General features: G+C 33.8%; 1 protein-coding gene across 4 annotated transcripts in view; it reads right to left on the bottom strand.

Moving 5' to 3' along the window:
- Window positions 1–27007, bottom strand: part of ERR (estrogen-related receptor) — a 218498-nt gene that overhangs the window by 34400 nt on the left and 157091 nt on the right. For all 4 annotated transcript variants that reach the window (XM_089092496.1, XM_089092495.1, XM_089092497.1 and 1 more), the window contains one exon: window positions 16070–16279. In XM_089092496.1, the coding sequence (XP_088948622.1) occupies window positions 16070–16279 (210 nt within the window). The remainder of the gene's footprint in view (window positions 1–16069; window positions 16280–27007) is intronic.

Genomic DNA, 27007 nt, shown 5'->3' with positions numbered 1-27007 from the left:
TGTGTGTGTGTGTGTGTGTGTGTGTGTGTGTGTGTGTGTGTGTGTGTGTGTGTGTGTGTGTGTGTGTGTGTGTGTGTGTGTGTGTGTGTGTGTGTGTGTGTGTGTGTGTGTGTGTGTGTGTGTGTGTGTGTGTGTGTGTGTGTGTGTGTGTGTGTGTGTGTGTGTGTGTGTGTGTGTGTGTGTGTGTGTGTGTGTGTGTGTGTGTGTGTGTGTGTGTGTGTGTGTGTGTGTGTGTGTGTGTGTGTGTGTGTGTGTGTGTGTGTGTGTGTGTGTGTGTGTGTGTGTGTGTGTGTGTGTGTGTGTGTGTGTGTGTGTGTGTGTGTGTGTGTGTGTGTGTGTGTGTGTGTGTGTGTGTGTGTGTGTGTGTGTGTGTGTGTGTGTGTGTGTGTGTGTGTGTGTGTGTGTGTGTGTGTGTGTGTGTGTGTGTGTGTGTGTGTGTGTGTGTGTGTGTGTGTGTGTGTGTGTGTGTGTGTGTGTGTGTGTGTGTGTGTGTGTGTGTGTGTGTGTGTGTGTGTGTGTGTGTGTGTTATCCCGGCGGCGCTTCTCTGGTCCGGAGGACCTTTGGGGGCCGGGGGAGGGCCTTTGGGGCACAGGGAGGGCCTTTGGGCACAGGGAGGGCCTTTGGGGGTCCGGAGGGGCAGTTGGGGACGGTGGAGGGCCTTTGGGACCCCGTTGGTCCTTTAGGAGCTCGATGGGCCTTTGGGGGGCCCGGGGATGGTCTTTGGGGGTCTGGGTGGGCCTTTGGGGGCGTCGGTGGCCCTTTGGGAGCTTGGTGGGCCTTTGAGGGTCCGGGGGGACAGTTGAGGGCCTGGGGGACATTTGGGGACCGGTGGAGGGCCTTTGGGAGCTTGGGGGGCTTTTGAGGACCGGGGGCTTCCTTCGGGGTTGGGGTAGGAGGATTGGAACCCTTTGGGGTTGGGTTAGAGGACCTCACAACACTGTTCAAATGAAACTTGTGTATTATAACGACCACAGAGTTTCACCATTAAATTCTCTTCTAAAATCTCTTCAAAAATCTTCTTTTAAAATGTCTCTATCTGTTTCGCCGAAATAGTTCCATAACCCGTCTAAAACAGTTTCGCCCAAATAATCCCTAAACGTAAATTCAGCGTGTTCCATTTGTTTTTGGCATCTCTGCGCTAATGCATTTCAAATTAATAAGAAACCTTTTCGCGCGCTAAAACAATTCATCGCTACGATGTTTCTTGCCTAATTGTTTCCACGGCCTTTGGTTATTAATATCCTTTGGAGTTCGACCAAAAGAACTGTTCCCGAGGCAAAGACATTAATGATTTGGATCTATTCCTGGAGAATCGTTTCTAGGCGGAAATTTTTAAAGTCTGACAGATGATGTCATTGATTGATTGATCTGTCAAGAAAGGGGACATTAATTTGTTGTTTCTAAGGGGAATTATTGATTCACGATAGGTGAATTGAGGTCGACAGCACAGGTGTTCTGACTCGTGACAGCACCACGTGGTTTATGGTTTTCTCAGTGAGAAAGTTCCTGTTTTTTCAAATTCTCACTGACAAAAAACATAAAAACATAAAAAAATTTGAGAAAGTTCCTGTTTTTAAAATTATAAATGACAAAAAAAATAAAAAAATAAATAAATGTGACAAAATTCCTGTTTTTTTCAAATTCTCACTGACAAAAACAATAAATCATACATAACCATCCATGAAAACAGACATAAATTTGAGAAAATTCCTGTTTTTCCAAGTGATGAAATTCATTTTTTTTCAAATTCTCACTGAGAAAACCATAAACCACGTGGTTCTGTTCGGACTCAATAAGGCATCTCTACTAATATATCCTAATACCAAAGCTGTATGTAAATAATGGGCAAATTACATGACTTACAGCCATTTCCCCAGTGGATGTGGGAGGTCATGTAGTCCCCATAGGCATAGTTATTGGAACTTTCAACTATGTTGAATCGAATGACTAGCTCAAAACTTTGAAGGGATGCCTTTTGGGGGGGCGGGGGGATAGCTGGCGTCCAATCTTTAGCACTAATTAAAAAAGGGCACTAGATAGTTTATTTCCGTTCGAATGGGCCCTCTCCTGATCTTCTAGAACCCTTGGTTTGATATGAAACTCCCTGGGGAAAAAAATAAACACGCATCCATGATGTTTCTTCTGAAAAAAAAATTACAAACTTCCACATTTTTGCCGATAGTTGCTTGAAATATCTGCGGTAGGGCTTTCTGATATACTGTGTCTGATCGTCTGATTTCCAATAAGATCGTTTGACTTTAAGATCGCTTTAACGTTCTCCCCCTTCTTCATAAATCAGGCTAGTTTTCTCAAGCTCGTAGCTTTCGATTGTTAATATTACTTAAATTTTATATATTTAGAACTAGCATAAAAATCCAATTCTTTTGATGAATTAATTGTTGTATAATCTTTTTTGGAGTTTCGGTTACCATTGGGACGATTCATTCCTTACTTACAGTTCGTTGCCAGGATATTTTTGACAGGTGTTCCGGGCCTTAAGAATTTTTTTTTTTTTTTATGAAAAAGAACGCTTCAAATAATTCATCATAGATGGTACTAGCTAGAAAATAGTTTCCTTGCATGTGCTATATAGTTTTCACATACAGTTTTTCTTTAAAGTAATTTCTTTAATTCTATCTCTGTAGTCATTTGACAGCAAACCCCATTTGATAGGGGAATTAATAAATTCAGAAAAATACAAATCACAGTATGGACAGTTGTTTCCAGGAAATGTTTCATCTTTAAGAGACTGGGGAACGCAATGCCTATTTTCAATCAGACTTGGAAAGGCCTAGAAACAGCATTCAACATTTAAATAGTTTGGAACTAGAGAGCATTTGTGCCAAAGACTTAACCGGTATGTTGTTGCTAGATCTATTGCTCTTGTAAGAAGAAGCATGAATTAGATTTTCCAATATTGATGCATTAAACATTTTGTAGCGTTAAAAGATACATGAAGAGCGCAGAATACAAATTGATCCAGTCAATCTACATTTAGTGAAACTTTAATGTCAAAGTAATTAAATGAATCTTAATTTGGTGTGTTCATAGGATCATCCCGATCACTGTATAGTAGTCAGACCATTGCAGGCTATTTTGTGTTTATCTTTCGGGCCTCATAAATTTATTGATGCTTTATTAAAAGCATCTATACAGTATATCTATAAGCATCTATACAGTCTTCTATATTAATAGAATAAAATAAGAATTATAAAGATGCATACTTCCGAGGTTGGCAACAGTGCAATTAATTTTAATTATAACGCCATTATATATAACGCCATTTAATTATAACGCCGTTATAACGTAATTATAACGCCAGTGCTTTTGGCGTTATATTCAATAAATTTAGCCATGACAAAATACAACTTTTGCTTGCTTAATACCCGTTCAGAGAAAACATCTATGTTACAGAAAACAACTCAGTTTCCTGCAGCGAAAGAGAAAAAGTTTTAAAATCCCTATTGCTTTTCTACTTAAACAGATCCTTATTGTCTTGGTGCAGTGGCACGTTAACTAAACGTAACGCAAGTTTAAATCAAAACCAAGCTTATCGATTACAAAGTACACTATAAAAAGCAGAGCAACTATTAGTCGTTTAGTTAAAGACTATAAAATATCGTTTATCAAACAGTTCGTGGTAATGAACTGTAAGTAAGGAGCGACCCGGCTCAATGGTAACCGAAACTGTAGAAAACGGAATTCTGATACCAATAGATACATCAAAAGAATCAGATTTTAATGCTGATTTCAAATATATAAGTTTCATCAAAGTTTAGTCCTTTCTATCAAAAGTTACGCGCCTGAGAAAATTTGGCTGATTTTAAAAAAAGGGGAAAAGACCCCCTAAAAGTTATAGAACCCTAGTTAAAATCACACCATCATATTAAGCGTATCAGAGAACCCTGCTGCGGAGGTTTGAAGCTCCTATCTACAAAAATGTGTAATGTTGCATTTTTTACCAGAAGAAAGATCACGGATGCATGTTTATTTGTTTGTTTGTTTTTTTGTTTTTTTTCCCCATGGGTGATCGTATCGACCCAGTGGTCCTAGAATATCGTGGGAGGGCTCATTATAACGTAAATTAAAAGTTCTAGTGCCCTTTTTAAGTGACCAAAAAAAATGGACGGCAACTAGGCCCCCTCCCACGCTCATCTTTCCCCTAAGTCACCCGATCAACATTTTGAGATAGCCATTTGGTTCAGCATGGTCGAAAATATGATAACTATGTCTTTTAGGATGACTTAATCCCCCAAACTCCCCGGGGGGAGGGCTGAAAGTTATGAACTTTACCCAATGTTTACATATAGTATTGGTTATTGGGAAGTATACAGACCTTTTCAGGGGGGATTTTTTCTGGTAGTGGGGGGGGAGTGTGTCAGGGGTTATGTGGGAGGATCTTACCATGAAGGAAGTTTTCATGAGAGAAGGGACATTGCTATGAAGGGGGCGCCGGATTTCCCAGCATTATATAAATAAAGATTAGAAATTATATATAAAATAGACAAGTTTTTTAACTGAAAGTAAGGAGCAACATCAAAACTTAAAACGACAGAAAACATTACGTAAATGATTGGGCTCATCCCCTAGTCAATACCCCGCTCTTTAAGCCAAAGATTATTTAGTACTTTCATAAGAGCTTTTTATTCTAATTAACGGCATTTGTGATTAAGGGTCATTTTTAAAGAATTGGAACAAAATCCGAACTTTAGCTTAAAGAGCAAGGTACTGACTAGGGGCGAACCCTCTAATATACGTATTAAAAATATAAGAATATAGAGGTTCGGTACGTAAAATAATTCGTAAGTTACGTATATTTATTACTAATAAAAACGTTCGTAAATAAAATTAAACAGGTTTTGAGAAAGCCATTTAACCAAATAAAAGTAAAATTAATATTCAATTTTTTTTAATTATTCATGTACGGTGAGCCAAAATCAAAACCTGCATTAATTCAAAAACGTTCAAAAATTAAACAAAAAAACAAGTTTTTTTAACTGAAAGTAAGGAACGACGTTAAAACTTAAAACGAACAGAAATTATTCCGTATATGAAAGGGGCTGTCCCCTCCTCAACACCTCGCTCTTTACGCTAAAGTTTTTCATTGCTTAAAAAAATGGAGTTGTGAGAAAGTCAAACTTTAGCGTAAAGAGCGAGTCGTTGAGGAGGGGACAGCCCCTTTCATATACAGAATAATTTCTGTTCGTTTTAAGTTTTAACGTCGTTCCTTACTTTCAGTTAAAAAAACTTGTTTTTTTTATTTAATCAAAAGTAAGACAGCTGAAAACGAAATGAAAGAAGTAGCTTTAGTTTGCGGGCTTCCACTTCTACAGTGATTTACGCCCTAGTATCTTTTGTCATACATTTTTAAAATTCAAGAATAAAGTTTTACACTGAAGCTAACGCTAGTTGGAAAGAATCTCCTAGTCAAAAAGTACCTTATGCCGGAATAGTGCCGCTTAAAAGGGCGCTATAGAGGTTTTAAACTTGAGATTGATTAAAATTATAGCTTTAAAATTGAAAGTTCAAAAACTATAAGAGAATGCATAAATGTATTTTATTTCCCAGTAAAAGGGATATAATGTCATCAGAGGACTAATCGGTAAGAAAAAAAAGAAAAAAAAAATGAAAGACGGATTAATACAAATGTAAAAATATGATTAAATGAATTAAACTTTAATAATTGCAAAAACACACAAACGAGAAAAGTACAAATAGTAAACGACAAGGAGAAAAACTATATCACTAGGACAAGAAAGTGTCGCGGAATCTGTTTTTCTTTAAACTCTTACCGAACCTACGAGTTCTTTTCTGCACAACCACGTACGCATCGGGGACGTTGGTCTTCACAGAAACGTATTTCGTTGCAAAACAAAGTAAAAGGTCATATTTTTTTGCTATGTTTGTGTATTTATTGTATAGAGGGCCCATTTTATGAGCCAAGACTGGGCCTTCCTGATTGAAAGGTGAAAAATCTCTAAGTGACGCTTTGAAGGAGGTACATGCAGTGAAAATTTTCTGTCAGTTGAAGCAAGCGTTTATTTTCGTCCGAAAGAAGATTTCAGAACAGGGAAAGCCTAACGCACAGACAAAATGCTTACAGATTTCTATGTTCCCTGTCCAATGTTAAATGAAGGGTCGGGTGTCCGGGTGCCTTTAGGCTGTGTATGATAGCGTTCATGCGTGTTAGAAGCTTGTGAAACTTGGGATAGATGAGCACAAGCATCAAATTGATTGCTACCATAAAATTATTTCAAGTTGCAAGTCTGTATTTCATACATTTTGCCTATGGCCAAAAAACATATTTTGTTGCCATGAACGAAAACAACCAGGCTTGAATCCGGCATCTTCGAAGATACGATCATACCGTAACTTTTTCGACCTTTTCAAGAGAAGATCTTCTATAAACAAAGAACGTTTCGCGTTAACATCACAGCCTATGGTAGGCAAGATACGTGATGCTAGAAACGGTTTTATAGCAGTATCACCGTATTTTATTTAGGGGCAGGACCTGTCCAAATACGACTAAAAATAATAAACTTAGTTTGGGTTCATTATTGTGAAAATTGCTGTTACGCCTTTTCAATGCAAACATTTTTAGATGCTATTTATAATTCAATAGCCCGAGTTTGTTTCACACCCAGCACTACAATGTTAGTTCTAATCCTCCTAACAAATCATAATAAAATTGGCCTCTTTTATAGAAGATAGATCAACTTTCTCATATAACTTTTTAAACACCGGCAAATTCTCTTTTAACACCGGGAAAAGAACAACTGAAGTTTACAACATCATCCACATAATTAAGCCATTACAAGTCTAGACGAAGGTGTAGAAAACTAAGTTTAACAATCACTGACCTTCAACTATACTATTATTGAGATTAATTAGAAAACAAAGTTTCTATAGCGATAGTATACATCGAAGTTAAACTTAAAACAAACAAAAATTATTGCTTGTATGTTACGAAAGATATATATACAAAGCTAGTTCAAATAAGAATTGTGATATTTTTCAATATCTGTAAAGTTTTGAAACCTACCGCTTTACTGGAAACGCAAAACCCACCTTAAAAAAGAATAATGTCTTAGAAGCAGAAAACTCCATTAGTGATTTGTAGAAAATAAAAAACTAATTCATAAAGGTCTATACCGATCATTATAGCAATACATTTTAATATACAGTCTTAATTCTCTAAAAAAAAATCAAGCAAGATCAGTTTTCACTTCTCAGTTTTAGTTCTAAAGTAGCTAGAATTACTTAAAAAACACGGAACATATTCAACAAGGAAAGTGGTCAGAAACACTGACTGGATTGTTAACACGGAAGAGGAGTAAATTACAAATTCGTTTTGAGAAAAAAAAAATTCAAGGTTGGATACTGACCCAAAATTATGTATACATACAAATTCCATATCGTTGTTCATGACGCTCAGTTGAATACGACAGCTAAGAAAGATCTGAATCTGAGAGCTACCAATATCCCAAAGACTAGTTCATAATTCCTGCAACTACAAAGATTGCTGCAAGACTATGTTTCTTCGATACGGCAACATGCTTTGCAATTTTACTAAGCTTTCACTCTGATTTTAAGTCTCAGTAATTAGTTGACATGTATGTAGAAAAAAAACAACGTCCGACAGCTGAACTGACAAAAATAAATTAGATGATAAAATATGCTTGTGTATAGGTTTGGCACGAACAAGCAGAGCACAGAAATTCCACATTGGTTATGACAGTCAACCCATTTCAAAACTCAAGTTCTTTCAGTCTCAGTGCTACACATACCAAACCTTTGACCCCATTGCTGGTAACTATTTGAAACAAAAGAAATCTTCAGTTTTCTGGTCTGCATAAAAGCTGTAAAGACTACTAGAGCTTCATAAAAGCTCTAACACAGTGTCACCCAATTGCTTTTGGTAATTTTCTTTAATCCCAAATTTTATATGGAGAGACGTGGATGGCCCCGTAATTAAAGACACTTTAGTACAGTGTTTTAAATTGACAACGTCCGAAACATAGAAGCGTAGAAAAAAACGAAGACCAACAGCTGAACCGACAAAAAAGAAATTAGATGAAAAAATAGGCTTGAATATAAGATTGGCACGAACAAGCAAAGCAATACATGTGGTGTTTCATCCGATTCTGCTTAATAATGCGTAGGAGTGAAAACTTCAATCCAACCATCAGGTTGCAGAAGGCTAGTCACCCATTAAGTGACATTAAAAGGTCTTATTTGGTTACTGATCTATTAATAATCCAGGTCCAGAACCAGTAGGCTCCGGGCTTTAGGACACTCATACACATAGTAAGGGTGATCAGTTTTACCCAAAGAGTGCATGTCTTAGGACCAGCTGACAAGGACTGTCGTAAGAGCTTTTATACAGACCAGGAAACTTTGGAAATTACTTTGGTTTCAAACAGCTACTAGCAATGTAGCCAAAGGCTTGTCATCTGTAGCACTGACGCTGAAAGAATTTGAGCTGTGAAACGGGTTGACTCTCATAGCCAATGTTAGGTGAAATTTAGTTACTTTTAACGATTTTAAATTAATCCCAAATTCAAAATGGACAGATCTTGTTGGTCGTATTTATGACACTTCAGTACAGTTTTTTTTTTTTTTTTTAATAACTACGAATATCAAAAGTCAATGTTTCAGTAAGAGCACAGCTACTGATGCCGACCTATGGGCTTAATTTCTATTTCGCATCTGCTATGCCTTAAGCAAGATAACTAGCAGCAGAAAGGTTTAGCTGGCATGTTAGCCAGAATCCTTATTACCATTAGGCAACACATTTTCTTTTCCAGAAAGCAGTGTTTAGGTAATTTCAAAGACTACACTGCAATCCTATGACGATAAATAACAGTTCGAATAGGGATAAATCCTTTTATTAGACAGTGAAAAAAACTAGATATTTCGATCACGTGTACAATGATCGTCATTAGCAGAAATACGGTACTGTACATGTGATCATAGTATATTATTTGATGGCTTTTTTACTGTCTAATAAAAGGATTTATCCCTATTCGAACTGTTACTAAAACAGTGTGTTGGCTGCTTGATGACAGCCCCCTGCATATACTTCTGTCTATCTAGCCCATTCTGATTGGCCAAAATAACATATTCGTTGCTGAAGAAGCTATTGGAAAAAATCATTTTTTAGATCACATAGCCTTTCCATTTACAAATAGAACGACATTAGAATATAGAAAAACGGGTGTAATATGACAGTCTAATCTGTCCGAATTATGTTTGTTCTGGTGCTATTGCATGGTGAACATTATCATATCGGACATTATCAAGATGTAATAAAACGACATGAAAATATAGAGAAACGGGTGTAATATGACAGTCTAAATTGTCTGAATTATGTTAAATTGTCTTTGTTATGTTTTGTTTAATTTAGTTCCGTTTGCTTTATTTCCTATTGATAAAGGTTCCAGACATGAAGCCGAAGTATTCAGAATTATCCCCCACTTTTCCATATTTTCTTTTCATTTTGTCTGTATTTGAAAAAAAATATCCCAGAATATCATCTACATATACATTTAACTAATAAATAATAAATTAATGTATGCTTCAAAAATCGAAAGAAAAAAAAGAGTTACAATTTGTTTCTAAGAAAGCAGCTTTCTAATCCTACTCAGTGTCTTAAATGGCTTTTATTGTCATTTTTTTTTATTCTTCTTTCATTTTTTACACTGGGAACACCTAGACTATTAATAGACAAGCTTAATAAATTCTCAATTAGAAGAAGTGCAAGTCATTGAATTGGCAGTGGTTTCCAGGAAACCTTTCTCATTCTTTCAAAGCCCAGGGAAATCCTTGTCCTATTTCCAATCTGACTTATATAGACCGATAAACGTCCTATAACATTTAAGGCAAGTTTTCACCGGCTAGATTGTTACTAATAACATTGTGAGTTCGCGGAAACATGAATATTGACAAAAAAAATAAATTGGTACTAGTAATTCCCAAAGATTAAAAAAAAAATCAAGCTAAAAAAAAGAACAACATGTAAGCCGCAATACAAAACTATAAAAGCAAAAATCATGTAACTTTAAAATAAAAAATATGCTAGATTTTATTTTCACCTTTCGAATTTTTGCAACAACTATCACCAATAACCTAATAATTTGTTATAGAAATAAATTAACAATTGCTAGTAACATTTTTTATTAGCTCACGGAAACATAATTGTTAGATGGACGGAGAAAATGTCTTTGAGCCAGACCTAATTATCGAAACAACAGAAAATTGATATAGTTTAAAATGTCTTACTGCTACAATGGGAGTAGATAAGATCTGAATGACGTGTTTTAATTTAAGTACATAGAATATCAAGTTATGTCAATTAATTTCTAAATATATTCCGTAGATTTAAATTTGATTTTTAATTATCAGGCTTTAACATAACTTTTTGCAACTTAATTATTGTATTTTGCATGAGACTATTTTGTCTGATATACAGTACTTACAAACAAGTTTTGTTTCACTCTCAATTTCAAAAATTTGTGAACATAATTTGTGGCACAACTTACAAAAAGAATGCCGGTTTAATTTTGAATGAATTAATGCTTGGAAAACATATTTTCAATAGTGGCTTGGGTGTTATTTGCTATAAATAGGTCAGGGAAATGTGTTATTAAACATCACGTGGTTACATCAAAATTAGCTCATTCCCAAGATGCCACAGAGAGTAGGTCCTACAGCCTTGAGATTCCAGGCCTATGAGACTCGACTTTTAGATGGATTGTCTAATTTTCTTAGGCGGAATGCCGCTTTATCTGGCTCTTGACCTTGATTCGGTATGTTGCTAATCCACAGGTGATGATAAAAGTTTAAAAAACATCCTTGATTTATTATCAAGGTTTAAAAAGCTTCACGGATTTTATACGTAACAGGAACGAAATAAATACAATGGTTTTCCAAGTCTTTTTGAATTCTCTTCTCTGACTTGTTTGAAACACCTAAATATATCTTTTTTTTTAACTTTAGTGCCTTCTGCAAAACGTGACCAACAGAACACGGTATTTAGGCTGATACTGTGACATTAGCCCGAAATTCAAGTCTGCCAAGTTTTGATGTCATAAATAAAGAAATTTAAGCCAATATTGATATGACAATCACATCGCTTCTGTCAACATGGATGATGGAAAATCGCTGTCACCGGTTAGAGTCTCTAATTAAGGATGACTCGCAAATAGTATCAGAACATAAAAATAGACAGTTTAGACTGGATGTGATATGAAACCCACAAATCTCTTAGCTAATGTAAATGACAATGCATTTTTATCGCATATTGAAAAAAAGCAATTTTTAAGTTAATTTAACTTAACCTAATTTAGTAAATTAAACTTAAAAATAACTTAAACTTTTACTTAATTGGTAAGTTATTTTTTTTAGCGCTATTACATATTTCTTGATTATGAATCCTGAATGTGTATTGATAAGTTTGTTCATGTTGAAAATCATAAAATAACAAAAATAATAAGAAGTATAATTTTCATTAATAATAATTAATGAAAATGGACGACGTATTTTTACCGCCTATTGAAAATATTTTAACCAAGGCATTTGGTTAGATTAATTATTTAAGAAAAAACAAAGTTAGCTATTCAGAAAAAGTTCCACCTCTCTAAACCGAAACAAACACATAATATTTTTAGCATGAATAAATCAAGGAGCTACCCTTCCTCCATCCCCTGATGTACATATTGGGGTGTCACTTGTTCTGCAACGCGTACCACACTTCTGCCCAGCCGCACCTCTTCGCTCCAAACATGGCACACTTCGCACAGCTCACGGCACACTTCATACAACACATGGAACATAGAAATATTTCGCACAATGTCTGATACCTTTTACGCTACGAATGGCACCTGCAAACTCGTGCACATGATTCTTAAAGCAGGCAGCCCATCGAACTAAATGTTAAGATTGGCTTTTCATCCTGATTCCAAATATATAAAATTCATTAAGCTTAATGTTGCCAATCAAAAGCTACGAGCCAGAGAAAATCTCCGTGATCTAAGAAAAAAAGAGGGGAACACCCCCAAAAAGTCAATGTATCTTAAAGAAAATTGCACTAACAATTTTAACGTATCAGAGAACACTACTGTGGAGGTTTCAAGCTCACGTGTGCAAATATATTGGAATTATTTTTTTTTGCCAGAAGAAAGATGACCGATACATTTTTTTTTTTTTTTTCAGGGGTTATCTTATCGAACCAATTGTCCTAGAAGACCGGCAGGGCTTCTGATCTTCTTAATTATTAAATTAAAAAAAACAAGTTTTTTTAACTGAAAGTAAGGAACGACTTTAAAACTTAAAACAAACAGAAATTATTCCGTATATGAAAGTGGCTGTTCCCTCCTCAACGCCTCGCTCTTTACGCTAAAGTTTTTTTTTGTTTAAAAAAAATAAGAGTTGTGAGAAAGTCAAAATTTAGCGTAAAGAGCGTGGCGTTGAGGAGGGGACAGCCCCTTTCATATACGGAATAGTTTCTGTTCGTTTTAAGTTTTACAGTCGTTCCTTACTTTCAGTTAAAAAAAACTAGTTTTTTTTATTTAATTTTTGAACGTTTTTGAATTAATGCAGGTTTTGATTTTGGCTCACCGTACATGTGTAATTAAAATAAAATTTGCATATTAATTTTACTTTCTTTGGTTAAATGGCTTTCTCGAAACTTGTTTAATTTTATTTACGAACGTTTTTATTAGTAACAAATATACGTAACTTACGAATTAACGTTCGTAACAAATTTCTAAATTCATATACTTTTAATACGTATATTAGGGGGCTCGCCCCCTAGTCAATACCTCGCTCTTTAAGCTAAAGTTTGAATTTTGTTCCAATTCTTTAAAAATGACCCCTTAATAACAAAGGCCGTTATTTAGAATAAATAGCTCTTATTAAAGTACTAAAAAATCTTTTGCTTAAAGAGCGAGGTATTGACTAGAGGGTAAACCCAATCATACACGTAATATTTTCTGTTCGTTTTAAGTTTTGATGTTACTCCTTATTTTCAGTTGGAAAACTTGTTTTTTTATATATTTAATTTCTGATCTTTTTTTAAATAATGCTGGGAAATCCGGCGCCCCCTTCATAGCACTGTCCCTTCCCCCATGAAAACTTCCTTCATGGAAAGATCTTCCCACATAACCTCCGAACCACCCACCCCTCTACTACAAGAAAAAAGGTGACTTTGGGAAAAATGAGCGTGGGAGGGGGCCTAGTTGCCCTCCATTTTTTTTGGTCACTTAAAAAGGGCACTAGAACTTTTAAATTCCGTTCCAATGAGTCCTCCCACGATATTCTAGGACCACAGGGTCGATACGGTCACCCCTGGGGAAAAAAAATACAAACAAAAAACAACTAAACACACATCCATGATCTTTCTTCTGGCAAAATTCCACATTTTTGCAGAAAGGAGCTTGAAACCTCTGCAGTAGGGTCTGATACGCTGAATCTGATGGTGTGATTTTCATTAATATTCTATGACTTTTAGGGTGTCTTTCCCCCTTTTTTCGAAAATCAGCCAAATTTTCTCAGGCGCGTAACTTTTTATGGGTAGGACTAAACTTGATGAAAGTTATATATTTGAATTCAGCATTGAAATTTTATTCTTTTGATGTATCTATTGGTATCAAAAACCCATTTTCTAGAGTTTCGGTTACCATTGAGCCGGGTCGCTCCTTACTTACAGTTCGTTACCACGAACTGTTTGATATCTTGATTATCCGATCTTCATAGTTGAAAGTTTTAATAACTATGCCTTGGGGATATATATATATATATATATATATATATATATATATATATATATATATATATATATATATATATATATATATATATATATATATATATATTATATATATATATATATATATAGACACCATCAAGAATCTTAGAAAATACCAAATTGCTAAGTGCATAGACTCTTCAAAATGTTTCTTTATCTTAAGAGGATAACAGAATTTATTTGGGGTCTTATAACAGCAAGATAGTATTTGATACTTCTGTTTCTGTTGAGCATTACTCCTGTTGTTCAAATTCCGGGTCAAAACCCTATTTTTACTGGACTATCTCTGATGCTGCATTAAACATAAATGTTCTAATTTGGGCGAACATTTCTGGGCTTTTGGCTTTTGGGCGAAAAATTTCTCTCCATATGCAGCACTATTTAAAAATGACTAATATAATATGATAAGATCAAAGCAGAGAAATGCATTTGGTTTAAATTTATAAACAGCTGGAGACAAAATGCAATATTGAAAAATATTTTTGTTTTCTTATTTTGTTTTTCTTGAAAAATGAAAAATGTTGATTTGCATGTTGTATTTGTTTTGCTGTGACTTCTTTTGTTATTATATTTAATTAAATTCAAAATAAGGCATAAATTATTACATCAAGATCTTTGTAATACTTTTACTCCCGAAAAATTGGTGTAAATAATTGCAGTGAACGTAAATACATATAGTACATACTACTAAATACCGCATCGCTCTTTAATTTGCCTATATTGATGTCACAGAAAATGTTCAACTGGGACTTCAGAAGGAAACAGCCAAGTAAAACCTTCAACTGTGTGTCAAAAACCGCTTCCCCTATCTATAGTTCCTTTTTGTATAGAGACCCAAAATTCATTCAGTAAGCAAAAACTGTCAAAACAATCTTATTACCAGCTATTAACGTTCCAGTCAGCGCGAAGAAAAAAAAACATGATAAGATTATTTTGATATAAATCAGATTGAAAGTTTCATTTATAAATTAATAGGAAATTGAATTTATATACAAGCTCAAAGAAATATTTGCTGGCGATTGACTAATAAAAAAGAGACATGTTATCTAGCTCAACCTGATTTACTTCACTTTTGCTTGGCAACACCAGTCCTACCTTGAATGTTGCGACATTATCTTTATGTTGCAACAAAAAGGACAAGTTTAAAATTCTATCCAGCTGACTAGAATATCTTCAAAAATTGTTTTCTTTTTTCTGTCATCCGGTTCACACATTCCATCACTTCGTTGCTTCTTAGCATCCTTTGACTATAGAAAAAATAAATTATAGAATACATTCGCTCATAAAAATGTCTTCTTTAAGGACGGAACCGGACTAGGGACATCAATTTTGTTTCCCTTAGAGGCCCTCCCCGCGCAATAACAAATTTCTGGCCAATTCTTACTAAAATTATCAAATAGAATATAATTTTGATTTTGCCCTTCCCCCGAAAAATTCGTGCGCGCATGCTTGCCGAAAGTGGCTAAAACAGAGTGAACTTCCTTATCGAAATTTTCTAGGCCACGTTTCCGGGGAAAAGAAGACGACAAACAGACTGACAAATAAAAACACGTTTACTTGGAATGAATGAATCCATTCTTTTATTAGCTTATCTTTCTTCTGATAAACACACAATGAAACAAGGCTTGAGCTAAATTCCCATTGAATGTACTAAATTCCCCTCTAGTATCTTCCGCCTTATACCAGGATCACTAGTCACACTTCACCGAATCACCAAATATATATCCTTTTCGTAATTTCCCGAGATGAACAGTGAAATTGAAACCTCAAGCAAAACATTGTGATTGAACAATCACAGTTAAGATTTAAGGCATACCTTTTTTGATTTAGGAGAGTTGGAAGTTTAGAACTGCAGGATACCAATCTGTAATATAATCTGGTAAAAGATACAACAACCTAGCATTAGTAAGCAATAATTAGGAACAGATTCGCGTTGATAAAAGCTCTTCAAACCAATTTCTTGCCATGACTACAGGAGTTGGTCCACCAGACCATAGAAACATCCTGATTATGGCGTGGCTCAAAAATTACTAGAAAAGAACTCGGACCTACCGAAATAATTTAAAACTGGTTTTATTCACACTCAAAAGACGATTCGCAATTCCGTATTCTCCCGTCACTAAGCTATTAGTTATGTTCCAATCTTCCATCTGTTTTGCTAGATACGTGGAAATATCTTAACGGATGAGATAACTTCCAAAAAAAAATACACAAGTTTGTACGCTGGATTAACGCACGAAGACCTGTGAAAATTTACTTACCAGGTACTTGTTTGGCCCATCCAATCATGGTAACTAAATCTCGGTCATAAACTTCACTAAGCGTAGTTAAAAGGCTAATACCACTACAACCTTGAACTTTTCCAGTTATGATAGCAGCCAACACAGAATCTGACGATTGATATGATGATTCACAGCTGGCAATGACTAGATCAGGCTCTGCTTGTGCAAGCGCAGACAAAGTCTTATTATCTACAATGAAAGAGACACTGTAAAACGTCCCTTAGATAGCCATTTTGCTAATTACATGCTCAATCTGGGCTCAAAGCTGAAGCATTTACCGTAATACTATTACGCTAAAAGTTTGTCAGCATGTCTTGGACAAAATTTGCTGATGCAAAAACACGGCTTGCTTCTTTTATGGATTAATTTAAAAAAAAACTGTTTCCACAAAATAAGTTTTTCAAAGAAAAGTAAAGAACTCCATTAAACAAAAAATGAGCAAAAATAAAACCCAAAACGAACAGAAATTACAATAAATAACCGAGTCAAACTCAAAACGAGCAGAAATTAACATAAGTTTCGCGCAAAACCCCTATGCCTTCCCAAGGCCAGAACATAATTTGCACTTTACTGAAAAAAATATAAACGTTTTTAATTTTATATAACTTTAATAAATCAAATAATATTAACATTTTGATTACTAAATATCAGTATATGTATATTAAACTGACAATGCACATTTATTTGTATTTTTTCAGTAGAGTGCAAATTTTGTTCTGGCCTTGGGAAGGCAAAGGGGTTTTGCGCCCAACTTATGTTAATTTCTGCTGGTTTTGAGTTTGACTCGGTTAATTATTGTAATTTCTGTTCGTTTTGGGTTTCATTTTATTTATCGATGCTGATTTGTGGTAGTTTCGTACTTGGTAGATTATTTTACTTTATATTTGCTCATTTTTTGTTTAATGGAGTTCTTTACTTTTCTTTGAAAAACTTATTTTGTGGAAAAAGTTTTTTAAATTAATTTCTGTTCGTTTTATAAGTAGAAGGGCCTTATTGACTCCGAACCCCACACCAAATAAGGGCATAGACTCCGAACCCCACACCATATATGGGCATAGACTCCGAACCCCACACCATATATGGGCATGGAATCCCCTGGGAAATTGATTGCGTAATCGATTGGGAATTTGGAACACCTGTGCTGTCAGTCATTAATCAAATTGTTTCCAGGCAAAGTTTAATAATGTCTGACAGGAACTGTCAACAATTCTCCAGAAATAGATCCAAGTCATTAATGTCTTTGCCTCGAAAACTACTCTTTTGGTCGAACTCCAAAGATATTAATAAACATTGCCATGGAAACAGTTCTCCAAAGAAACATCTTAGCGATGAATTGTTTTAGCGCGGGAATCAGGTTTCTTATTAATTTGAAATGCATTAGCCCAGAGATGTCAAAAACAAAAGGAACACGCTGAAATTACGTTTAGGGATTATTTGGGCGAAACTGTTTTAGACAGGTTATGGAATTATTTCGGCAAAACAGATAGAGACATTTTAAAAGAAGATTTTAGGAAAGGTTTTAGAAGACGATTTGAGGGTGAAACTCTGTGGTCGTTATAATACACAAGTTTCATTTGAACAGTGTCATGAGGTCCTCTACCCCAACCCCAAAGGCTTCCGATTCCCACCACCCCAACCCCGAAGGAACCGCTCGGTCCGCAAAGGTCCCCCCACCGCCCAAAGAACCCCACCCCCAAACGCCCTCCTCAGACCCTCAAAGGCCCTCCCCTGGTCCTCAAAGGCCCACCAGACCCCCAAAGGTCCCCCGGACCCCAAACGCCCTCCGCAGATCCTCAAAGGCCCTCCCCCGGTCCTCAAAGGGCCCCCCGACCCCCCAAGGGCCCCCCGGACCCCCAATGCCCTCCCCCCGTCCTCAAAGGTCCCCCGGGACCGAGAAGCGCCGCGGGCCAGGAATGCGCCGCATGGGGATACACCTGCAGGGGGATGCGCCGCGGGTCGGGGGAAGCGCCGCATGGATGCGCCGCAGGAATGCACCGCAGGGATGCACCGCAGAGATGCGCCGCAGGGATGCGCCGCAGGGATGTGCCAAAAAAAGTAAACTAAAAAGTAAAAATTTCGACATATGATCCCCCACACGCCCTCCTTAGACCCCCACAGGCCCGCCCTGGGCCCCGAAAGGCCCACTGGGCTCCCCCAGGACCACCAGGATCCCGTCCCCCACCTTTTAAAATAAGTTGAATTTTTTAAAATGGTATTTTTTTTTAACTTTTTACGTATCTTAAAATGACATGAAATATGCTTACGGCTCTACCAATCGTACTCTGTCCTTGTTCAAAGACACGATGTGGCTTTCTCACTTGTACTCTATGGCAGGTTATCGACACTACCTAGTTTATTGCATGCATTAAATCAGTATTTTTTACGCAGTGGAAAGATAAACACACAACTCATATCTGTAAAAAAGTGAAGATGAATTATTCGACGAAAGTATATACACATGAAAAAATCGTCGTCGTGTTGAATGTAGACAATGAGAAATACCTGAACTATGAAACGAGTGCAAGTGGTAACAATATTGGAAATGTATGCATGCGTTGTCATGACAGCGAGAAGTTAGATTTCTTTGGAGTACCCAAGAATTTCAATCGTGTAAACGGCGGATATGCAAGAGTAACATTACAAGAGAAATTAGTGCTCAAAGAGAATGCAAACTTAAAAATAATTGTCGATGATCGGGGACAACTCCTTGCTACGGCTTCTGGTAACACATTACCTGTTGATAAATCCTATCATCCTCTTTCCGGTATTAGCATTTTAAAGAGAACAAGAAGAAGACAAGCATATTCCTGCACCAACATCATAAATCATATCTTGTCAATGTGTCAAAACTGCCATCTATGCAAAAATAATGTGACAATAGACAGTGAAATCGCAGGCAGAATAAAAAGGATATTAGCAGACAATATCATCAATGAATATAGAGATGAATTGACGGAAAGTGACGCGCAAGTGTACTAATAATGTGTAATAATGTATTTAACGTATATTTATATTAATATTCTACATGTCCTTATTACATTAAAAATATTTTATGCATTATTTTGTTAAGTGTTCATTATTTTTAGGGTATGCTAGACCGTCAAACGTTCAGAATATCTATTAAAAAGGTCAGAGATGTAAGAAAAAGAATTTTTAGAGATAGAGATGCTACTAGCAGACTCAATTTTTCATAGAAGATAGAAAAGTTCAAGTTCTCTTCTGAATTTTACCAAAGAACACGCTTCAATTCTAATTTCTCCAGAGATACCACAAATCTTCCACGTCAGTTTTAAGTTCACCAAGACATGAAAAATTTAAAGTTCAATTCTAATTTTTCGATGGCAGATAGGAAAAGTTATACTATGATTTTGATTATTTTCTATGAAGGTAAAAAGTTCTAGTTCATTTTTAAATTTTCTCAACGAAGTGAAGAAAAGTTCAAGTTCTCTTCTGAATTTTACCAAAGAACACGCTTCAATTCTAATTACACCCGAGAAAACATAAATCTTCCACGTCAGTTTTAAGTACACCAAGACATGAAAAATTTCAAGTTCAGTTCTAATTTTTCGATGGCAGATAGGAAAAGTTATACTATGAGTTTGATTATTTTCTATGAAGGTAAAATATTCTAGTTCATTTTTTAATTTTCTCAACGAAGTGAAGAAAAATTCAAGTTCTCCTCGGAATTTTACCAAAGAACACACTTCAATTCTAATTTCTCCAGAGAAAACAAAAATCTTCCGCTTCAGTTGTTTATTTCACAAAGACATAAAGAAATTTAAAGTTCAATTCTAAATTTTTCGGTGGTAGATAGGAAAAGTTATACTATGATTTTGATTATTTTCTATGAAGGTAAAAAGTTCTAGTTCATTGTTAAATTTTCTCAACGAAGTAAAGAAAAGTTCAAGTTCTCTTCTGAACTTTACCAAAGAACACGCTTCAATTCTAATTTCGCCAGAGAAAACATAAATCTTCCACGTCAGTTTTAAGTTCACCAAGACATGAAAATTTTAAAGTTCAATTCTAATTTTTCGGTGGTAGATAGGAAAAGTAATACTATGATTTTGATTATTTTCTATGAAGGTAAAAAGTTCTAGTTCATTTTTAAATTTTCTCAACGAAGTGAATAAAAGTTCAAGTTCTCTTCTGAATTTTACCAAAGAACACACTTTAATTCTAATTTCTCAGAGAAAACAAAAATCTTCCGCTTCAGTTGTTTATTTCACAAAGACATAAAGAAATTTAAAGTTCAATTTTAAATTTTTCGGTGGTAGATAGGAAAAGCAATACCGTACTTGTGAAATATTTTCACGGAAGATAAAAAGCTCTAGTTCAATTTAAAATTTTCTCAACGAAGTGAAGAAAAGTTCAAGCTTTCTACTGAATTTTACCAAAGAACACGCTACAATTCTAATTTCCCCAGAGAAAACAAAAATCTTCCACATCAGTTTTAAGTTCACCAAGACATGAAAAATTTAAAGTTCAATTCTAATTTTTCGGTGGCAGATAGGAAAAGTTATACTATGATTTTGATTATTTTCTATGAAGGTAAAAAGTTCTAGTTCAGTTTTAAATTTTCTCAACGAAGTGAAGAAAAGTTCAAGTTCTCTTCGGAATTTTACCAAAGAACACACTTTAATTCTAATTTCTCCAGAGAAAACAAAAATCTTCCGCTTCAGTTGTTTATTTCACAAAGACATAAAGAAATTTAAAGTTCAATTCTAAATTTTTCGGTGGTAGATAGGAAAAGCAATACCGTACTTGTGAATTATTTTCACGGAAGATAAAAAGCTCTAGTTCAATTTAAAATTTTCTCAACGAAGTCAAGGAAAGTTCAAGTTTTCTACTGAATTTTACCAAAGAACACTCTACAATTCTAATTTCTCCAGAGAAAATAAAAAGCTTCCACTTCAGTTTTATGTTCAACAAGATATGAAAAATTTATATTTAAATTATAATTTTTAGGTGGCAGATAGAAAAAGCAATACCATACTTGTGAATATTTTCATGGAAGATAAAAAGTTCTAGTTCAATTAAAAATTTTCTCAACGAAGTCAAGGAAAGTTTAAGTTCTCTTCTGAATTTTAACAAAGAACACGCTACAATTCTAATTTCTCCAGAAAAAACAAAAATCTTCCACTTCAGTTCTTTATTTCACAAAGACATAAAGAAATTTAAAGCTCAATTCTAATTTTTCGGTGGAAGATAGAAAAAGTAATACCATACTTGTGAATATTTTCATGGAAGATAAAAAGTTCTAGTTCATTTTTAAATTTTGTCAACGAAGTCAAGGAAAGTTCAAGTTCTCTTCGGAATTTTTCCAAAGAACACACTTTAATTTTAATTTCTCCAGAGAAAACAAAAATCTTCCACTTCAGTTGTTTATTTCACAAAGAGATAAAGAAATTTAAAGTTCAATTCTAAATTTTTCGGTGGTAGATAGGAAAAGTAATACTATGATTTTGATTATTTTCTATGAAGGTAAAAAGTTCTAGTTCATTTTTAAATTTTCTCAACGAAGTGAAGAAAAATTCAAGTTCTCTTCTGAATTTTACCAAAGAACACACTTCAATTCTAATTTCCCCTGAGAAAACATAAATCTTCCACGTCAGTTTTAAGTTCACCAAGACATGAAAAATTTAAAGTTCAATTCTAATTTTACGGTGGCAGATAGGAAAAGCAATACCATACTTAGGTTAGGTTAAGTTAGGTTAGGTTAGCCTACGTCCGCGCGCGTACATAGGCTAACCTAACCTAACCTAACCTAACCTAACTTAATCTAGCCTAACCTAACCTAATTTAATCTTTTTACCATTTTTAATTTAGGTTATGGTAGCTTATCATGAGCGCTCGTGATAAGATTACCTAACCTAACCTAACTTAAACATGGAGAAATGTTTCTAATTATTTATTAATATTTATTTATACCTAACCTAACCTAACCTATTGTTTTTGGTGGTTAAATGAATGAACTGAATTTAAGAAAAATTAGAAATAAAGTGAAACTTTTTATCTTCATGGTAAATAATCACACTCATAGTATAGTCATTCCTATTTTCTATGGAAAAATTTTGAATTGAACTTTAAATTTTTTATGACTTTGAGAAATTAGGAAGTGAAAAGGAAGCTTTTTCATTTTCATTGGTAAATTTCAGAATTGAGCTAACTTTTTTTCTCTTCTCTAAGAAAATTCAGAAGAGAACTTGTACATTTTGCACTTCTTCGAGAAAACTCAGAATTAAAGTGGAGCTCCATATCTTCATGAAGAATATTCACAATAAAAGTATAACTTTTCATATCTTCTATGAAAAATTTGGAACAATATTTTAAATTTTTTCATCTCTTTGAGAAAAATCTGAATTGAAGTGGAAAATTTTATATTATTTTAGGAAAATGGAATTGATCAATAACTTATTTCATTTTCATTGAGAAAATTCAGAATCGAAATTGAACTTTTCTTATCCCGGAAAAATATTTGGAACACAACTTTAAATTTTTTCATCTCTTTGAGAAAGGTTGGAATTGAATTTAAGAAAATTTAGAATTAAAGTGAAACTTTTTATCTTCATGAAAATAATCAAAATCATAGTATAACTTTTCCTATCTTCTATGGAAAAATTTAGAACTGAACTTTAAATTTTTTATGTCTTGGTGAACTTAAGACTGACGTGGAAGCTTTTTATTTTCTCTGGAGAAATTAGAATTTAATTGTATTCTTTGGTAAAATTCAGATTAGAGCTTGAACTTTTGTATCTTATATGACAATAATTAGAACAATATTTTAAAATTTTTCATGTGTTTAAGAAAAATCTGAGCTGAAGTGGGAAATGTTTATATTATTTTGTGGAACTAGAATTGATGAGTAACTTATTTAATTTTCATTGAAAAAATTCAGAATCCAATTTGAACTTTTCTTCACTTCTTTGAGAAAATTTAAAATTGAAGTGAAACTTTTTGTCTTCATAGAAAATAATCATAATCATAGTATAACTTTTCCTATCTTATATGTAAATTTTTTCTTATCTTCATGGAAAATGATCTGTGGAATCTTTTTATTTTATCTGGAGAAATTAGAATTGAATTGTGTTCTTTGGTAAAATTCAGATGAGAACTTGAACTTTTTATCTTTTGGGAAAATATTCACAAGTGTGGTATTACCTTTTCTATCTGCCACCGAAAAATTTAGAATTGAACTTTAAATTTCTTTATGTCTTTGTGAAATAAACAACTTAAGCGGAGGATTTTTATTTTCTCTGGAGAAATTAGAATTGAATTGTGTTCTTTGGTAAAATTCAGAAGAGAACTTGAATTTTCCTTGACTTCGTTGAGAAAATTTTAAATTGAACTAGAACTTTTTATCTTCCGTGAAAATATTTCACAAGTACGGTATTGCTTTTCCTATCTACCACCGAAAAATTTAGAATTGAACTTTAAATTTCTTTATGTCTTTGTGAAATAAACAACTGAAGCGGAAGATTTTGTTTTCTCTGGAGAAATTAGAATTAAAATGTGTTCTTTGGTAAAATTCCGAAGAGAACTTGAACTTTTCTTCACTTCGTTGAGAAAATTAAAAAATGAACTAGAACTTTTTACCTTCATAGAAAATAATCAAAATCATAGTATAACTTTTCCTATCTGCCAACGAAAAATTAGAATTGAACTTTAAATTTTTCATGTCTTGGTGAACTTAAAACTGAAGTGGAAGATTTATGTTTTCTCTGGAGAAATTAGAATTGAAGCGTGTTCTTTGGTAAAGTTCAGAAGAGAACTTGAACTTTTCTTCACTTCGTTGAGAAAATTTTAAATTGAACTAGAACTTTTTATCTTCCGTGAAAATATTTCACAAGTACGGTATTGCCTTTTCTATCTTCCACCGAAAAATTTAGAAATGAAATTTAAATTTCTTTATGTCTTTGTGAAATATAGAAATTAAGTGGGGGATTTTTATTTTCTCTGGAGAAATTAGAATTAAAGTGTGTTCTTTGGTAAAATTCAGTAGAGAACTTGAACTTTTCTTCACTTCGTTGAGAAAATTTAAAATTAAACTAGAACTTTTTATTTTCCGTGAAAATATTCACAAGTATGGTATTGCTTTTCCTATCTGCCACCGAAAAATTAGAATTGAACTTTAAATTTTTCTTGTCTTGGTGAACTTAAAACTGACGTGGAAGATTTATGTTTTCTCTGGCGAAATTAGAATTGAAGTGTGTTCTTTGGTAAAATTCAGAAGAGAACTTAAATTTTTCTTCACTTCGTTGAGAAAATTGAAAAATGAACTAGAACTTTTTACCTTCATAGAAAATAATCAAAATCATAGTATAACTTTTCCTATCTACCACCGAAAAATTTAGAATTGAACTTTAAATTTCTTTATGTCTTTGTGAAATAAACAACTGAAGTGGAAGATTTTTGTTTTCTCTGGAGAAATTAGAATTAAAGTGTGTTCTTTGGAAAAATTCCAAAGAGAACTTGAACTCTCCTTGACTTCGTTGACAAAATTTAAAAATGAACTAGAACTTTTTATCTTCCATGAAAATATTCACAAGTATGGTATTACTTTTCCTGTCTTCCACCGAAAAATTAGAGTTGAGCTTTAAACTTCTTTATGTCTTTGTGAAATAAAGAACTGAAGTGGAAGATTTTTTTTTTTTCTCGAGAAATTAGATTTGTAGCGTGTTCTTTGTTAAAATTCAGAAGAGAACTTGAACTCTCCTTGACTTCGTTGAGAAAATTTTTGATTGAACTAGAACTTTTTATCTTCCATGATAATATTCACAAGTATGGTATTACTTTTTCTATCTTCCACCGAAAAATTAGAATTTAGCTTTAAATTTCTTTATGTCTTTGTGAAATAAAGAACTGAAGTGGAAGATTTTAGTTTTCTCTGGAGAAATTAGAATTGTAGCGTGTTCTTTGGTAAAATTCAGAAGAGAACTTAAACTTTCCTTTGACTTCGTTGAGAAAATTTTAAATTGAACTAGAACTTTTTATCTTCCATGAAAATATTCACAAGTACGGTATTACTTTTTTTATCTTCCTCCTAAAAATTAGAATTGAACTTTAAATTTTTCATATCTGGGTGAACTTAAAACTGAAGTGGAAGCTTTTTATTTTCTCTGGAGAAATTAGAATTGTAGCGTGTTCTTTGGTAAAATTCAGTAGAAAACTTGAACTTTCCTTGACTTCGTTGAGAAAATTTTAAATTGAACTAGAGCTTTTTATCTTCCGTGAAAATATTTCACAAGTACGGTATTGCTTTTCCTATCTACCACCGAAAAATTTAAAATTGAACTTTAAATTTCTTTATGTCTTTGTGAAATAAACAACTGAAGCGGAAGATTTTTGTTTTCTCTGGAGAAATTAGGATTAAAGTGTGTTCTTTGGTAAAATTTAAAAGAGAACTTGAACTTTTCTTCACTTCGTTGAGAAAATTAAAAATGAACTAGAACTTTTTAACTTCATAGAAAATAATCAAAATCAAAGTATAACTTTTCCTATCTGCCATCGAAAAATTAGAATTGAACTTTAAATTTTTCATGTCTTGGTGAACTTAAAACTGAAGTGGAAGATTTTTGTTTTCTCTGGGGAAATTAGAATTGTAGCGTGTTCTTTGGTAAAATTCAGTAGAAAGCTTGAACTTTTCTTCACTTCGTTGAGAAAATTTTAAATTGAACTAGAGCTTTTTATCTTCCGTGAAAATATTTCACAAGTACGGTATTGCTTTTCCTATCTACCACCGAAAAATTTAGAATTGAACTTTAAATTTCTTTATGTATTTGTGAAATAAACAACTGAAGCGGAAGATTTTTGTTTTCTCTGAGAAATTAGAATTAAAGTGAGTTCTTTGGTAAAATTCAGAAGAGAACTTGAACTTTTCTTCACTTCGTTGAGAAAATTTAAAAATGAACTAGAACTTTTTACCTTCATAGAAAATAATCAAAATCATAGTATGACTTTTCCTATCTGCCACCGAAAAATTAGAATTGAACTTTAAATTTTTCATGTCTTGGTGAACTTAAAACTGACGTGGAAGATTTATGTTTTCTCTGGCGAACTTAGAATTAAAGTGTTTTCTTTGGTAAAGCTAAGAAGAGAACTTGAACTTTTCTTCAATTCGTTGAGAAAATTTAAAAATGAACTAAAACTTTTTACCTTCATAGAAAATAATCAAAATCATAGTATAACTTTTCCTATCTGCCACCGAAAAATTTAGAATTGAACTTTAAATGTCTTTATGTCTTTGTGAAATAAACAACTGAAGCGGAAGATTTTTGTTTTCTCTGGAGAAATTAGAATTGAAGTGTGTTCTTTGGTAAAATTCCGAGGAGAACTTGAATTTTTCTTCACTTCGTTGAGAAAATTTAAAAATGAACTAGAACTTTTTAACTTCATAGAAAATAATCAAAATCATAGTATAACTTTTCCTATCTGCCACCGAAAAATTAGAATTGAACTTTAAATTTTTCATGTCTTGGTGAACTTAAAACTGACGTGGAAGATTTATGTTTTCTCTGGGGTAATTAGAATTGAAGCGTGTTCTTTGGTAAAGTTCAGAAGAGAACTTGAACTTTTCTTCACTTCGTTGAGAAAATTTAAAAATTGACTAGAACTTTTTACCTTCATAGAAAATAATCAAAATCATAGTATAACTTTTCCTATCTGCCATCGAAAAATTAGAATTGAACTTTAAATTTTTCATGTCTTGGTGAACTTAAAACTGACGTGGAAGATTTGTGTTTTCTCTGGAGAAATTATAATTGAAGCGTGTTCTTTGGTAAAACTCAGAAGAGAACTTGAACTTTTCTATCTTCTATGAAAAATTGAGTCTGCTAGTAGCATCTCTATCTCTAAAAATTCTTTTTCTTACATCTATGACCTTTTTAATAGATATTCTGAACGTTTGACGTTCTAGCATAC

This window comes from Artemia sp. Qi Xiang Cuo, chromosome 7, assembly GCF_049724085.1.
Source record: "Artemia sp. Qi Xiang Cuo chromosome 7, ASM4972408v1, whole genome shotgun sequence".
Taxonomy (NCBI): domain Eukaryota; kingdom Metazoa; phylum Arthropoda; class Branchiopoda; order Anostraca; family Artemiidae; genus Artemia; species Artemia sp. Qi Xiang Cuo.
The sequence above is the reverse complement of the archived record's forward strand: the minus strand, read 5'-3'. Positions and strand labels throughout refer to the sequence as shown.